This window comes from Myotis nattereri (genome assembly GCF_964212035.1).
Source record: "Myotis nattereri genome assembly, chromosome: 12".
Taxonomy (NCBI): Eukaryota; Metazoa; Chordata; class Mammalia; order Chiroptera; family Vespertilionidae; genus Myotis; species Myotis nattereri.
Window position 1 is genome coordinate 16,626,434 of NC_138087.1, and position 15,881 is coordinate 16,642,314.

A 15,881-nucleotide genomic window follows, 5' to 3' on the forward strand; every position below is an offset into this window, starting at 1 on the left:
GTGTGTGTGTGTGTGTGTGTGTGTGTGTGTGTGTGTGTTTAGCGTGTGACCCAATGGCATTTTGCTTTGTGAGCACTTTGGACATGGTATGTTCTCAGCCACGCTGCGGGAGGAGGCCTGTTTTCTTTTCCCACGTGGGCGGGCTGTTGCTTTTATTCATGAGCTCTTGAGAATGAGTGATGCTGATGCCTGGGGGAGGGGTTTTCACACGTGTTGGACTCCAAAGACACAACCGCTCTCCGACATGAGTAACAGTTTTAAGGTTGTTGTAAACTGCCAAGCCATCAGAGGTCCCCAAAGGATTGACCAGGGCTTGAGGGTTCATCTCGTGTCATGTGGAAACTGCTGCACAGCTCACAGCAGGTTCCTGTTGATCACATTGGCCCCAAATCCACTCTCCGGAAGGCGTGGGCCCTGTGGGGAAAGACAGTTCCACCTGCCCGTTCACTGGCCCGCCCCCACCCTGGGCTCCATGAGGAAGAGCCATGGTGAGAGCAGTGGGAACACCTGCCTGGCACTGGGGCCTCGAGTGCCTGCTGGCGCTGTGCTTCCTGCGTGAGCCTCACAGCCTCCCCAGAACTGGGTGGTGCTGTCCCCATTCCTCAGATAAGGAAACGAAGCCTTTTATTTTATTTTATTTTTATTTATTGAATTTTTTATAGAGAGAGGGAGGGAGAAACTGACACCAGGGGTCCCCAAATCGATTTGTTGTTCCCCTTGTTCATGCATTCATTGGCTGACTCTTGCATGTGCCCTGACTTGGATCGAACCCACCACACTGTCATAGCAGGACAATGCTTTACCCGCTGAGCTCCCGCCAGGGCAGCGAAGCCTGAGAAGTGAGCAAACTCTCTCCCTGGCAAGCGGGGAAGCTCCACGGAGGCAGGGAGAGCCCAGGCACTTTGGCCCCAGAGCCAGACGCTTAGCCACTGTCCTCACCGGGGACACAGGTTTGGGGAAGTCACCAAGCCTCCCGTTTCCACCTTCGTCTTTAACAAGTTCTGCTTCCCCAGCTCTGGCAGCTGGACTGGGTGACAGGAACGGAGCTGTGAGAGCCGTGCCAGGGATCCTGCCCAGTGCGAACTACGGGCCCTCTGGAATCGGACAGACGGGAATTCAGATCCCTTTGCACTGCAAACTGGCTCTGTGAGTCCAAGCCCCCCGCCTTGTTGGGCTTTGATTTCAGGGTAAGCAAAGGGCACACGAGCTCAACTCAGAATCCAGCAGTGCACGTATTTGTCACACAGCCCCTCCCTGCAGGCCCCACCTAGGCACTGAGGAGCCACCCGAAGAGCCTGCCACCCCCTGCCCTCCGTCGGCATGCAGCGCCCAGAGAGGCAGACCTGCGTCCCGCAGATCACTGTGGCGTTACCGTCTGCGTCTGTTGCTCAGGAAGTTTCCGAGCAGATAATGGGCACAGGGAGCCTGAGTCCGGGAACGAGGGGAGCCTTGAGCTGAGCTCTTAAGGAAAAGGAGGCATGAACTGGGTATATGACAAGGCGGAGTGCCTGCCTGCTGTTGCGGACCTGGGCTGTCTGGGGACAGGACTCCCCCCAGACCACCTCTGAGCCCTTGCACTGACTGCACCCTCCACAGCCAGATTCCGCCCAGCACCATCACAGACCAGTCTCATCCCTAAGCCTTTGGCTTCTCTTCCAAAGAAAAGAGGGAAAACAAGGAAACAGAAGGAGCTGCAACCAGCCAGCCAGTGCACCAGGGCCTTGCCTGACTGTAGGACCCGTGTCCCAGGTGGTGGCCCCACGTCCAGAACATTTCTGCTGTGTTCTCCGAGGGGCGTCTCCCCCTGCGGCCTCCCTGCCAGGACAGCAGGCACACAAGCCAATAGACAGCCTGCTCTCTCTCAGGGGTGCCCAGACGGGCATGCGAGGGCTCTGGGGAAGGGGGGGAGAGAAAGAGAAAGAAAGAAAGTGGGCTGGAGCTCAGACCTTACTGGAATTTTTATTAAATTCTGTTTGGGAGAAAGGCGATTTACTGAGTCGGAGATGAAAGGCAAATCGGCACGGGGCCCCAGAAAGAGGATTCTGTCCCACGCTTGATTTAGCTCCCACACGGCCTGTGGCCGGGAGATCAGAAAGCTGTGGTTAGACACATTCACAAACTCCATCGCTCTCTCAGATGCTGGCTCCTGGCTGAGCACCAGAGGAAGAGCCGTGGGCTGCCTTGTCAGGCCTTCGAGAGGGACCCCAGGCCCTGCAGGGTCACCTCCTTGGCCGGCTTCACCCCAGCTCTCTGGTCAATCACCCCGCAAACAGCAGTCCTGCTTGGAGTCGCATTGTTGAGCAAACTCCTGCTGAAACCGCATATGAGTGATCGGTTTAGGATTCTGACCTCTGCCCAGGCCTCTTGCTCGGCTCACTCGAACCTGAGCTCAGCCTGGCCCTGTTCTGGATTCACTGACTCCATTTCAGTGACCCGTGTGCAAAGACCAAGCCCCTCCCATGACCCAAGCCATCCAGGACAAGGCCACCCTTGATGTCCGTCACCTCTTTGTGCACATTCTGAACACATTTTCTCACTTTGAGCCCACTTCTTGGAGTCTGACATTGCCCTGCTCGGTCCTGAGAGTCATAGGATGTGGCTGAGGGTGGGATAGAGAAAGGGATGCTGGGAGATCAGTTCATGCTTGCCAACCACCTCGAACCATCAAAAGTTGTGTCTGTGGCATCCGTAGACATCTGCCTGGGATTGTGTCAGATGGCTTGTCTGGGTTATTACAAGACTAGTCAAAGTTTAACAGCATATTCTTCCAACATGCAATCGATTAAGACTGCTGGTTAATATCGTCTGGCATTAACTTTCTAATTGAGTACAATGACTGAAAATTAACTATCACCGTTTGAAAAAAAGGCAAAGAAGGGAGGCTTTCCTGATAAAGAGGAGAGTTTCAGATTCTTTCTCCCACACCCTATCCTGGATCACAGCGTTCTTATCACAGAGCTCTCCTCCCTTCCCACCAAAAGCCGAGAGCAGCCGGCCGTGCCAGGACCCTGGCAGCGAGCTATCATCTCCCCTGTGGTCTTTCTTCCTCCCCCGAATAGGAGATGATGGATTCACATCTTGACTAAATAAGATCACTGCTCTTTTATGATGCAATTTTGATTGATGAGTACTCCCTACCTAGCCCTGTGCCAGGTGCTTTAAAGGTAGAAAAGAAGTAGAAACAGTTCCTTTGTTCAGGGAACTTAAAGTAATACAAGACATAGGTATGAGAAACCTGTAGAAAGTAATCCAAGGCCGACTCTAACCCCGTGCTTAACTGAGTACCTGCCACTCTAAGTTCTTTGCAAGTTCAGAATCGATGTATTGATACCAAGACTGCCGTCCCGGAAATAAATACACAGGAGGAATTTAATGCCAACGTATGTTACAGAGAACATTCGGTCTCCGTGGTCTCCGTAAGCTAAAACTAACAGTGCACAGAAGAGTGCCTACTATCTGAAAGGCATCAGCAAAGCCTTTGATAGGTGCATGTAATCTTCACAACCACCTCCTGAGCTACAGATAACGCTGACACCCAGTTTCTTCCAAGATAGGGAAACTGAGGCTCAGAGACAGCAAGCCATTAGCCTATAGCTATGCTATTAATAGGGAACAGAGCCAGAAAGAGACCTGAGAAGGCTGATTACAGATGCTGTGTTTGAAATCAACAGATACGGGGAAAGGAGGTTCCGGAGTTAAATAGGACTTTTTGCTGCAGGAATTCTCAGATCCTTTCCTGTGTTTAGGATACTGCCAACTTCTGTGAAAGCAGCATTTTTGCAAATATATTTGACCTCAGGATCCTATTGTTTTAGCCAAGGATCTCCCAGGATTAGTGATATTTAAAATATACCCAGAGTGTAGTGTCCACAGAATCTGTGAACTTGGCAGTGGGAGGGGGTGGACTTTGGTCCTGAGCTAGGTCAGGGATGCCCTGTGGACCCCATAGACTGCCCTTGGCCCAGACCCAGACATTGCACAGCACCTCAGGTTCAGGCTGCCATTTGAGACTAGCCCAGTGTCCACTTGAAATGATTCCCTAGCCTTTTATTCTTCCTCCTGCAAGTCAGCGGTCGCCAACCGATGGTCAGTGGACCACTGATGCTCCGTGAGGTCCGAAAGGTTAGCGACCGCTGAGCTAGACTGTTTCATTTAAAGCAAACAAACAGCCCAGCCGGCCTGGCTCAGTGGCTGAGTGTTGGCTTATGAGCCAGGAGGTCACAGTTTGATTCCAGGTCAGAGCACATGCCTGGGTTGCAGGCTCGATCCCCAGTGTAGAGCATGCAGAAGGCAGCCGATCAGTGATTCTCTCTCATCACAGATGTTCCCCTCTCTCTCTCCTTCTCCCTTCCTCTCTGAAATCAATAGAATAAGTTTAAAAAAGCAAACAAACGGACATTATTTGAGCTTCTACAAGGCAGGTACTGAACAAAGTGCAGGTCGAAAAGCAGTCATCTCAGCAGTGGGGAAAAAACAATAATAACAATAATGCCACTGCTCAGGTGTCACTGGGACTAGACAACATCCTACCTGCACATCTCAGGCCTCACTCAGGGTTTGCCTGTCTGTGGCTATGGAGATGGGAGACTTCTAGTGTCACCATAAAAACGAAACCTCTCATGTCAATCAATTTTTTGTGATCTGGCCCTTCTGGAGCTGTTGGGGAAGGGAGTGGATCAGCAGGGCTGAGCCCTTCCCTGTCTTGCTACCATGAGGCCAGTGACAGAGGGTCCCCCAAAGGGGTGGCCACCCAGTTCTCTACATCCAAAGGCGCGATCTCTTCCACTCCCCACTTTTGAGGAAGGTTTATTGAAAAGCACACACACACATACAAAGATGCACATACATGCATATCTGAACACCTGCAAGGCAGAGGAGAAAGGGAGGAAAGGGTTAGAATGGTATACAAACTACATAATTGTTTCCTGAACCATCAATAATATTGAATGAATTTCCCAAATGCTCCGTAACTTTCTTGTTCTCAACCCCATGCTCTGCGAGCTGGGATTTTGTCTCTGGCTCACAGTGAAACCTAGTGCCCCTAAGACTCCCAGTCGGGGCTTCTCAGCTTCCAGAGCTGGCCTGGGCTGACTATGGCGCACGCTGAGCGTGTCCTGACGAGCCATTTGCAGCATTCACTAGCAGCCCGAGCAGAGGTTCGGAGCCTGATGTCCTACCTACCTGAGGCCAGGTGGGAAATAACAGAAGTAGGACGTAGTCCCAAAGTTCCCCCTTAGGTGCCAGACATTGTACACATCCTATTATAAGAACATTGCAGAGTAAATGTTTTTCTCCATGATGAAGGAGAGTGATGGAGTAATTTGCCTAGACCAGTGATCGGCAAACTGCGGCCCCTTGAGTGTGGCTCTTCCACAAAATACCACGTGCGGGCGCGCACGCATACTGTGATTGAAGCTTCGTGGCCACACTCAAGGGGCCAAAGAGCCGCATGTGGCTCACGAGCCGCAGTTTGCCGATCACTGGCCTAGACAACTAGTAAGTTGTAGAGCTAGGATTTTAAACTAAAGTCTTCAATCTTCAAAACCAACTCCTCTCAACTACTTTAAGATAATTCCCAGCCCAGCTGGTGTGGCTCAGTGGTTGAGCGTCGACCCATGAACCAAGAGGTCACCAGTTTGATTCTTCATCAGGGCACATACCCTGGTTGCAGGCTTGATCCCCAATGGGGGACATGCAGGAGGCAGCTGATCGATGATGTTTCTCTCTCATCAATGTTTCTATCTATTCCTCTCCCTCCATCTCTAAAAAATCAATAAAAACGTTTTAAAAAAATGCATTAAAAAAAAAAAAAAAGGAAATTCCCTGCCATAGCCTAAAGGGGAGAGGCGAGAGCAAACCAAGGTCAAGGCCAAAGGAAAGACCAGAGACCAGGTGTGGAGTGGAGGGCAGAGCCAAGAGCTCAGAGCTTGTCAGAGGAATGGATTCTAGTCTGTTTCCTCATCTGTGAGATGGAAACAATATTAGCATCTATCTTCGAGGGTTGTTCAAGGATTCAATCAGGTAATCCAGGTAAAGCCCTTGGTACAGTCCCTAGAGCATAGTAAGTGCTCAGTAAATGTTGGCTTTTACTCTTCGTCTCAAATCCATGGTCTTAAGGCAGGGGCGAGAAAACACATTTCTCCTTGGGGACTGCGGATTGTGTTAGCTGACCTTCATCACTCGGGTCTGTGGCTCCCTAGGGGTGGACATTTTTCACCCTCTCTCCCTTTTCTTTTTCTAAATATATTTTATTGATTCTTTACAGAGAGGAAGGGAGAGGGATAGAGAGCCAGAAACATCGATGAGAGAGAAATATCAATCAGCTGCCTCCTGCACACTCCTTACTGAGGATGTGCCCGCAACCAAGGTACATGCCCTTGACCGGAATCGAACCTGGGACCTTTCAGTCCGCAGGCCGACGCTCTGTCCACTGAGCCAAACCAGCTACGGCTCCCCTTTCTTTTTTTGAATTCTTTTTTTGTGCTACCAAGGGTAACCTGCAGATGCCTCGTTGTGCTTAGCAATGGGCTGTGCCTCTATCCTTGGCAGAGAGAGAGAGTCACACTCCAAACACAACCAGATCTTTTGGGTTTTAGAGGCAAGCTGACTTGGTCCAAATCCCAGCCCCGCCACCAGCTAAGCTGCTGGAATGAGTGCGTCGGCGCACCGGAGCCTCAGTGTCCTTCGTCTGTGACACAGGAGTAAAGCCCATTTCACGGGCGGGCTGCGCAGGTCACATAGGCCAACCCCTGGCACTGGCACTGTGGGGCTACCGGACGCCTCTTCTGACGGGAGCACACTTGTCTTCGAGGGGATCTATCCCCTTTGGGACTCGAGCTTCTTAGTAGGCTCCAGACCCCCTTCCAGCCTGCAGCAGGGGGTTCTCCTGCCCACCCCTCTCCCGCAGCAGAGGAAACAGCCCATGAACTCTTTGAGGGGCTGCCCTGCACCTCCTCCCCAGCTTTACCTCCCCACTCCCCTCCAAATCCCAGCATCTGTTGCCCAGACAGTCAGCTGCCAAGCTGTGCCCAAGTCTCTCCCGGGTTCACTTGATATGTTGCCACTTTGTTTTTGAAGAAAAGCCGCTATCAGTGCTGCGCCCCCGGGAGGCAGGTCCTGCCTCTGCCAACTGCCAGCCATGTGCCGTCTCTCTCGTCTTGCCCTGGGAGTCCCAGGTGATCCCATTACACTTACAGAGTGTCCCTTACCAGGCAGCTGCCACGGGGACCCTGTGGAGGCACAGACAGCAAACCCCAGGCTCTGGGGGGCCAGGGGCCGCCCTGCCGGCTATCATGTCTACCTTTCTCAACAAGGTAACTATTTCCCTCATGACAGCAGCTACATGCTGCAGGCCTTGCCTTGCACAGAGAAGGGTCTTTCCCACTTAGTGAGCCCTCCCTCTGTTCTAGGCACTTGGGAGGGTTTTTCTTGGGTTAACACCCTCCTAGCCATGCAAGGAAGGCCTCATCACGACCCCCTTATCATAGGTGGGAAACCAAAGTTGCACAGGTACTACTTCTAATTACAATCATCGGAATATTTATCTGCATTCTACATATAGAAACACTGAAGGTCAGAGAGGTCAAGCAGCTGAGAAAGGAGCAGAGCGGGAATTCACAGTCTGTTTCACTCAGCAATCCGTAACGTGTCATCGCTTAGGACAGTGTAACTCACAGGCGCTTAGGCATTGTGTGAGGGGGAGAGAGGAATAGGCTTGCGGGCCTGCTGTTTGCTGCCTGACCACCTGGGAGTAGCTGTCGTCAGAAGGGGATTGTGGGTGCCTCGTCTGACCACGCACCCTGTCGGTGTTATGAAAAACATAGCCCTCCTCTCTCACCCTCCTCAAGGCAATCAAGTGGCAATGAATGTAATGCGAGGTATTCCTGAAGGTTGCTGCCTTTGCCCACCTCAGAAACAGTGTGTCTCAGGAAAAGTTCCCATCAGAATTGGTGCGCTGGTAACCTGCAGGCGCATCTATCTTAGAAAAATGTCTTGTTTTGAGCTGTGATATTCTTTAAACTTTTAGATTAATTGCTAATGTGTTTGTTTGTTGGTTTTTTTGTTTTGTTTTGTTTTGTTTTGTTTTAATGCAGCAAATCACATAGAGCTCCAGATTATTGAATTATCTGGAAAAATCCCAAGCTGGCCACCCCTGGCTAGAGTTGTGTTTGCCACAGTCTCCACCACTCCCTAGTACCCTGTGACAGGGCATGCCAGTCTCCCTGCAGGGTCACCCTCCTCCTACCAGTTTTCATATATTAGAGCAGGGAAATGAACTTTCTTGTGCTCTATAAGATAGGAAAAAATTAAAAGGCGATATGGGAGAGTGCACATTTCTATGTAAAAATAAGTATTTCTGCCCACTTATTTGCACCAAAATAAGATAGACCCAAAGAAACAAACCAGGCCCTTTCCCTCTTCCTGGGGAGTCTCTTCCTGGTTGTTGTTGGCATTTGACTTTAACACTTGTCTTAGGCGGTGTCTGGCACCTCTGCAGGCGGCCTGGGGACCCGGGCCCAGGATGCTCTCAGCCTCCGCCTGGTCCCGGGGCTACCGGAGCTTTCCCGTCATGGTTTTGTTCTCTCTTTGTTGCCTTCTCCAGGTGTCCCCTTCCCAAAGAACTTCCTCCAGATCTGCAAGAAGATCCTGTGTCGCCTCTTCCGCGTCTTCGTGCATGTCTACATCCACCACTTCGACCGGGTCATCGTCATGGGCGCAGAGGCCCACGTCAACACCTGCTACAAGCACTTCTATTACTTCGTCACGGAGATGAACCTCATCGACCGCAAGGAGCTGGAGCCCTTGGTGAGTGTCACCCTGCAGTAACCAATTCACACCCCGGAGCTTAGCCGTTGGTCACAGTGCACTTTCGGGCCCAGGCAAATTGCTCACTAATGGGTCCATGTTAGCGGAAGCATTGCAGAATGAGATTGACTTAAAGGTCGTGGAAGGTCAGAAGATGCCAAATGTCCATGACCACCAAATAAAGGTCTTAAATTCCTCTCAGAGAGGTGGCAGGATAAAATGGGATTGTAATGGTTGGGCCAAAGGGAGTAGCTTTAATTCTCAACTCCAACACCAGTCACCTAATGACTTAATCCCTTAAATGGACACCTTTGCTCTCTCGTGTCATCTCTTAACTATTATCAAAAGATGATCAAAAGCATCTCTTCAGGGGGTAAATAGATACTGAGCACCTTCTGTGTGGCAGCTGTGAAGGTGCCTTGAGTAGCCTTTACTCTGGGATAGAAACAAACCAGACGAGAGTACAGCATCACAGGACCCTTGCTTTTCATACAGATCCGCTGGGACACAACTTTTTGTGTGTTTTTTAAATTGATTTTAGAGAGGGAGGGCATGGGAGAGAGAGATCGAAACATCAATGATGAGAAAGAATCACTGATTGGCTGCCTCCTGCATGCCCCCTACTGGGGATTGAGCTCACAACCCAGGCATGTGCCCTTGACTGGAATCAAACCCAGAACCCTTCAGCCCGCAGGCCAACGCTCTATCCACTGAGCCAAACCAGCTAGGGCTGGAACACAGTTTTAATAGAACATATTAGAACCCAGAACATTTGATACAAAACTTTGTTGTTATCATTTAGGGGCCTGCATTCATTTTCTTCACAAGTTATTATTTTTTTATTTTTTCTTTATTGATTAAGGTATTACATATCTGTCTTTATCCCCCCATTGCCTCCCCCCACACACACACACTAATACCCTCACCCCCCAGGTGTCTGTGTCCATTGGTTAGGCTTATATGCATGCATTCAAGTCCTTTGGCTGATTTCTCCCTTAACCCCACCCTCCCCTACCTTCCCTCTGAGGTTTGATGGTCTGATCGATGCTTCTATGACTCTGGCTCTATTTTTGTTCATCAGTTTGTGTTGTTCATTATATTCCACAAATGAGTGAGAACATGTGGTATTTATCTTTCTCTGACTGGCTTATTTCACTTAGCATAATGCTCTCCAGGTCCATCCATGCTATTGCAAATGGTAAGAATCCCCAAGTTATTGTTACAATTAGACCCAGTCTGCACTCTAGAAGCCAAGGGCCTTGGGAAACCCACCATCTTTCGTGACATGTGGTATCTTAATGTGATGCCCATCATGGATATTTCCAGTCAGCTCTACAAAGGGCTTTTTTAGCCAGAATAACACACTGCTTTATAGTAAAATCCTGCTTTCTTCCTGAAACATTAAGGGGCAGTTTTGTGAAATGTAACTGAGAGAGCATCTGTGTTTCATCCATGTGCATTGAATAATGGCCAGAATGCAGAGCAGGCTGTCATCTTGTGCTATCCTATCTAACTTTCTCTTTATGTAAATGTTTCTAAAATAAAGGTTTCATTACTGTTTATGTATGGTGAGGCCAGCAGATCAAACTCTCAAAAGATAGTTTGTTATGCTCACAGATCCCAAGAGAAAGGGCACATTGTGTCATGAGGGCCATACAGGGAAGGAACTGGATTGGTTGAGGCAGAGGGAGCAGGGAGAATGTGGGCAAGAGCCTGTATTATGGTTTCCCTGGGAAGGAACGGGCAAGGCAGATAAGCAAGTTTAAGATTAACCCGTTTGAATCATTTCAGAGGGCTCTGGGCCTAGGGGCTACCTGGTTATCTGGTAGCTGGCCTTGGGGTGATGAGGGCAGGGGAGTAGGAACCTAAGTGTAAGAGGAGAGAAAGGAGGTGGTTGGGGTGTGGGTCCTGTTGGTAGGGATTGATGAGTGAGTAAATAGCTTGAGGCTGAATTATTTACTACCCCTAGGACTGGCTAGCCCTGGGACCTTCGTGGTCTATAAGACTCTAGATCAGGGATGGGCAAACTTTTTGACTCGAGGGCCACAATGGGTTCTTAAACTGGACCAGAGGGCCGGAACAAAAGCATGGATGGAGTGTTTGTGTGAACTAATATAAATTCAAAGTAAACATCATTACATAAAAGGGTACGATCTTTTTTTTTTTTTTAATTTTATTCATTTCAAACGGGCCGGATCCAGCCCACGGGCCGTAGTTTGCCCACGGCTGCTCTAGATGTTAAAAAATCCAAGTACAAAAAATAAAACACATGTTTAATACAGTACCTGTATCTGGCAAAGAAGGTGTTAGTGAATGTCATGTATGACCTTTAGAGTTTCTGAACTTGAAATCTGTTATAATGCTATCAGAATACATGGTAGATTTTTTTATTTCATTTTATTTATTACTAGAGGCCTGTTGCACAAAGATTCATGCAATAGGCCTTCCTTCCCCTGGCTGCCGGCACTGGTTTTCCTCCCGCACCCGGGACCCAGGTATTTGGTCCAGCTGCAGCAGAGAATCCAAGCCTCTTTCAGTCTTCAGTCTTCGCTCCACACCTGCTTATGCAAATTAACCACCATCTTTGTTGGGTTAATTTGCATACTCATCCTGATTGGCTTGTGGGCATAGCAGAGTGACACCAGTTCGCATGTTTTTTTTTTTTTATTAGTGTAGCTATTTACTATTTTTTTGCATCACTCAAGAATTCTGGAAGAGGTCAAGACTTTCTGGGTATAATTAAGGCATATCATTGGCTAAAGAAGTGCTAATTTTCTTCATTTTTATTACAACAGCTTTCTAGAAAGCTCTTGGAGACAGGAAGTACATTGTCCTGAATTTGGTTGGACAGCTAGTGTGGGAAGAAGCTAAAGTGCCTCTTGAGTGAGTTGGCTAGTCTGGCCTGTGTAAAGGCTGCCGTGAGTAAACAGCCACTTCAAGAAGAAAAGGCTATGCAAACAGCTCAAGGGGGTTACTGGTAAAATGCTGGGAAGAGTGATAAAGCTAATTTTAGAAAATGTCAAGGGCAAAGGAAAGAGTGGGCGGGGCCATGAAAGGAAGAGAGCAGAGAAACCACTCTGACCTCACAGAGAAGAGAACGCGCTTCTCCTTCCCGCAAGTGTAGAACTGACACGCTCAGGTGGAGGGAATACCTTCATCTGACCCGCAGGTCCCCCAGGACGAAGAGCGCCCCTAAGCACACACAGTGCTGGTTTCACTGAGCTAAAGGAGCCGGAGCATCAGATGGACAGATCTGAACATCAGTTTCTACTTCTACAGAAACATAAAGGCCATTGTAGGACGTAGCTGAGTGGAAGTCAGAAAGTACAGAAAGCCCTTTTCTTTGCCATCAGACAACTTTGTTATTTTCTGAAGAAGAGGCCACTGGGGTTCTAAGACCTGGCCGTGCCAGGAGCTGACTGAAGTCTCAGAGCCACAGAAATGCCCCCTAAAGCCCTTTATTCTAGATAAGAGCCTCTTTGGGGGGAAAACTACCACTGGATTAACCAGGAATTATTAGCAGTGGAGGGGAGGGTATCAGAAACTTATATTTCTTTAAATCTTGCTTCAGGTAGTATCCTTCCTACCTTTATGCTTTGTTAATTATGATTCCAGGGAGACTAATTTTAATGCTTTTACAAATTAACAGCAAGTGTTTTTAATGCTTAATTATCTGAAATTATATATTTATTTTACACAAACCAGAACCTATAAAAGAAAAGAAAAAGGTATTGAGGATGTTTCACGAACAATAACTATGCAATGTCAAACTCTGGATACTTAGCATAGCCCACTATGAATACTGTACTTGTGGATTGTTATTACTGAAATGAGCGCTTTCAATATCTGACGGTGCTAGAATTCCTAACTTCTAAATCCACTGTTGCAAATGCACGTATTAAAGTCAGTCACAGCATATCAAATCAACACATTTTTATTTTTATTTGATTTGCATAGATCAAGCGCCCAGTATATGCAAAGGAAGTTGCTCAGGTGTTCTAAGTACATAAGAAAGATATACTTTTGAGGATTTACAGATGCACTCTTAAAAAATGTAAAATAATGATTGCCACTCATCTTTGGCCCTTGAAGGATGACCAAGAAGTCAGGCATTTGGCTTCACATTCTAGTCATACATTCTTTAGACTCGAATGCAGCCAGGGGCCAGAGGACACCATTTGTCCTGTCGGTGTCCCTTAGAGCATCAGCATTCCCAGGGCCCCCACTGTCATGCGTTGGGATTCTACAGTTTAGATTCAGAGACCCCACCTCCTGTTTTCCTCCGCCATGCTTCCACTGAGTGTACCCCCACTCCTCTGCTCCCAGACTCACCCGGTTGCGTGTCCAACACACTGGTTGTGTTGAGGGTCCAGCCTCCCACAAGGGTAGAGATTCCATCTCATACAGTGCTGGGGACAAAACCTAACTCTCTGGATTCAGACCCTAGAGACTTCCGTTATTAACTTGCAATCTTGAGCAAGATAGTTGACTTTTCAAAGCCTCATTTTCCTCATTCATAGAATGAGTATAGTAATAGAATTGTTATAAAAGTTAAATGGGTTAATCTCATGGTAAGTGCTCAAGAAGTGTTAGCTGTGAAGCGAGATCATGAATGTAATGTAGCTGGCATGTAATAAGCAGAGGTACCCTAATGCTCTCTTCTCCAGATCCCTTGGCCTTTGCCATGTTAGTGATCTGCCTGGTAGCCTGGTAGCAGAAATAGTTCATTGAATTGGTGTCTCCCTCTTGGAGGGATGGCAGTGTATGTGACATAGCTTGCATTGCCTATGTTGCCTGGTACATAATAAATCCTAACTGTATTTTTGAATTGAGAAGAGTACTTTGTGGGTGACCCACCTCCATCAAAAGGGATTATACATGATGAGTTCATTCTTTGGTGCCTTCCTCATTTCAGAACATGTCTACAGACCTTCACTTACCCACTGTTGGAAGTAATGCTTCATCCTATCAGATTAGCAAGAGATTTAAAGCAAAATAAAGTGCAGAGCAGTGAAGAGATGCATCCTCAGTCTTAGGCCTGACAGAGAAAAACGGGACTGAAACTCTAGCCAGTTCTCCATTCCAGACTCCGACTAGCTCACTCAGGGATGTTGAATATTCACACGCTGCATGTGCCGTGATGTGCCGGGCATACGGGGACCAAACCTCCAAAGAGTTAGCACTAAAGACCCCATGTCCTGGGAAAACTCCGTCCCTGGCAAACAGGGCCAATTGGTCACTCCATCAGGCCTCTGAGTGGGAATACAGTTTGGAATTCAGAAGCTGGGAAGAGGTCACCCTGGCCAGGCACTGAGGACGGCCAGGGCAGCCACCCACCACAGGGCTTGCCTCCTGGCTCCCGTGGGGACCTGCGCCGGTCAGCAACAGCCTGGGAACCCAGGGAATCACAGGCCATGTCACTTGATCTCCAACAGGGAGGGGAGGCTGGAGGACTGACAGAGGCACAGACGTGACAAAGGACCCATTTCTCATGTAAATACAAGTTGAACTCAAGCAAGTTAACAGTTGGAGGCAAGGAGTCCAAATGCTGCTGGTAATTAGAAAGCGGGCCAGACCCTGATTGAGTAAGCAGGCTGCTGGGGCCTTGGCAGTCTAGAAGTCAGCTGACGGGATCAAGCTCATCAGAATCGTTGTTAGCAAGCACACGCGGCTAGCAGTATTTTGTTGGCCTTTCACTAAAAACAAAAATTGACTCAGAGCGGGCTATTAGCAATGCAGAAGCTGCTGAATACGGAGCTGATTAGGGAGGAAGAGAGAGGCTGTTCCCCCTAATGCACCTGCTGACCTCTGGGTGACCTTGGTCTAGGGCAGTGATGGCAAACCTATGACACGCATGTCAGAGGTGACACGCGAACTCATTTTTTTGGTTGATTTTTCTTTGTTAAATGGCATTTAAATATATAAAATAAATATCAAAAATATAAATCTTTGTTTTACTATGGTTGCAAAGATCAAAAAATTTCTATATGTGACACGGCACCAGAGTTAAGTTAGGGTTTTTCAAAATGCTGACACGCCGAGCTCAAAAGGTTCGCCATCACTGGTCTAGGGCCTTCACCTTGTCTTTCCAGGGCTCCATTTCTTTATTTCTACAGGAAAGGAGACTATACCACTTCCTACCTTGTAGCAGTGCTGCTATGAAACGAGATGTCACCGCAGGCTGTTACCTTCTAGTCAGTGCTTCTCCGCGGGGGTCTGCACACCAGCCCCGTCAGAATCCCCTGGAGGTTATTTTAAAATGTGCACACCTGGGCCTCACCACAGGCACACAGCAGTCAGAATTATTGAGGTCCGTGCCTAGACCCAAGCACCTCAGTCTGCCTCTCAGACCTGAATGTGCCACCTGGGCCTCTTACCAAAACGCAGGCTTTGTGTCAGTGCACCTGGGCCTGGGGCTGGACTTGAGCGTGTACCTTAGCTCCCAGGTGATGTCGATGCTGCTGGTTCCCAGACCACATCCTGAGAGGCAAGACTGTCGGCGACCGAGATGCTCACATTTGAGAACTGATATTTTTCTCGCGCACACCATCTCTTCCCCTTTTCTAGGGTTGGAGGTTGTTAAGTCGGTGAGATGGGGAAGTAAAGCAAAGAAAACAAAATCTAAGGATCAGTGTTTGCTAAGAGTAGTCCTCAAAATGCCGGTCCTGAGTCATGCTCAGGGAAACAGCTTCTTTTCCTTGATCAGATGAGTTTGCGAAAGGCTACACCATCTCCACCCTCAAAAACTCACAACGTGCAGTCGCAGATTAAAGGCCCCGAGAAGCCATCCAGTGAAGACACTGGTCCTATTCTCTGCAGTCCAACCAATTTAACAGCTATTTCTGTTGCTTTGCTCATGAGATCTTATAGAGATCACGGCCCATGGACATGATCCACAGGTTAGGCAACACTGTTCATCTTTGTGGTGATGTGTGTCTCGAGTCGGAGCTTTGCCTCACTGCCTCTGCTCTGGCCCCAACCACACACCCTCCACAGCTGCCTGGGGTAAGGACCAGGGAAGCCTGAGAGGGAGGTGGGAGGGAAGTGAAATTCATTTGGGAGGGCTTCCCAGGGAA

General features: G+C 48.6%; 1 protein-coding gene across 1 annotated transcript in view; it reads left to right on the forward strand.

Annotated features, from left to right (window-relative positions):
* The window catches only part of MOB3B (MOB kinase activator 3B), a 184,270-nt gene that overhangs the window by 143,574 nt on the left and 24,815 nt on the right, over positions 1-15,881 (forward strand). The window contains exon 3 of the mRNA XM_081104248.1: positions 8,603-8,805. Within this exon, the coding sequence (XP_080960374.1) occupies positions 8,603-8,805 (203 nt within the window). The remainder of the gene's footprint in view (positions 1-8,602; positions 8,806-15,881) is intronic.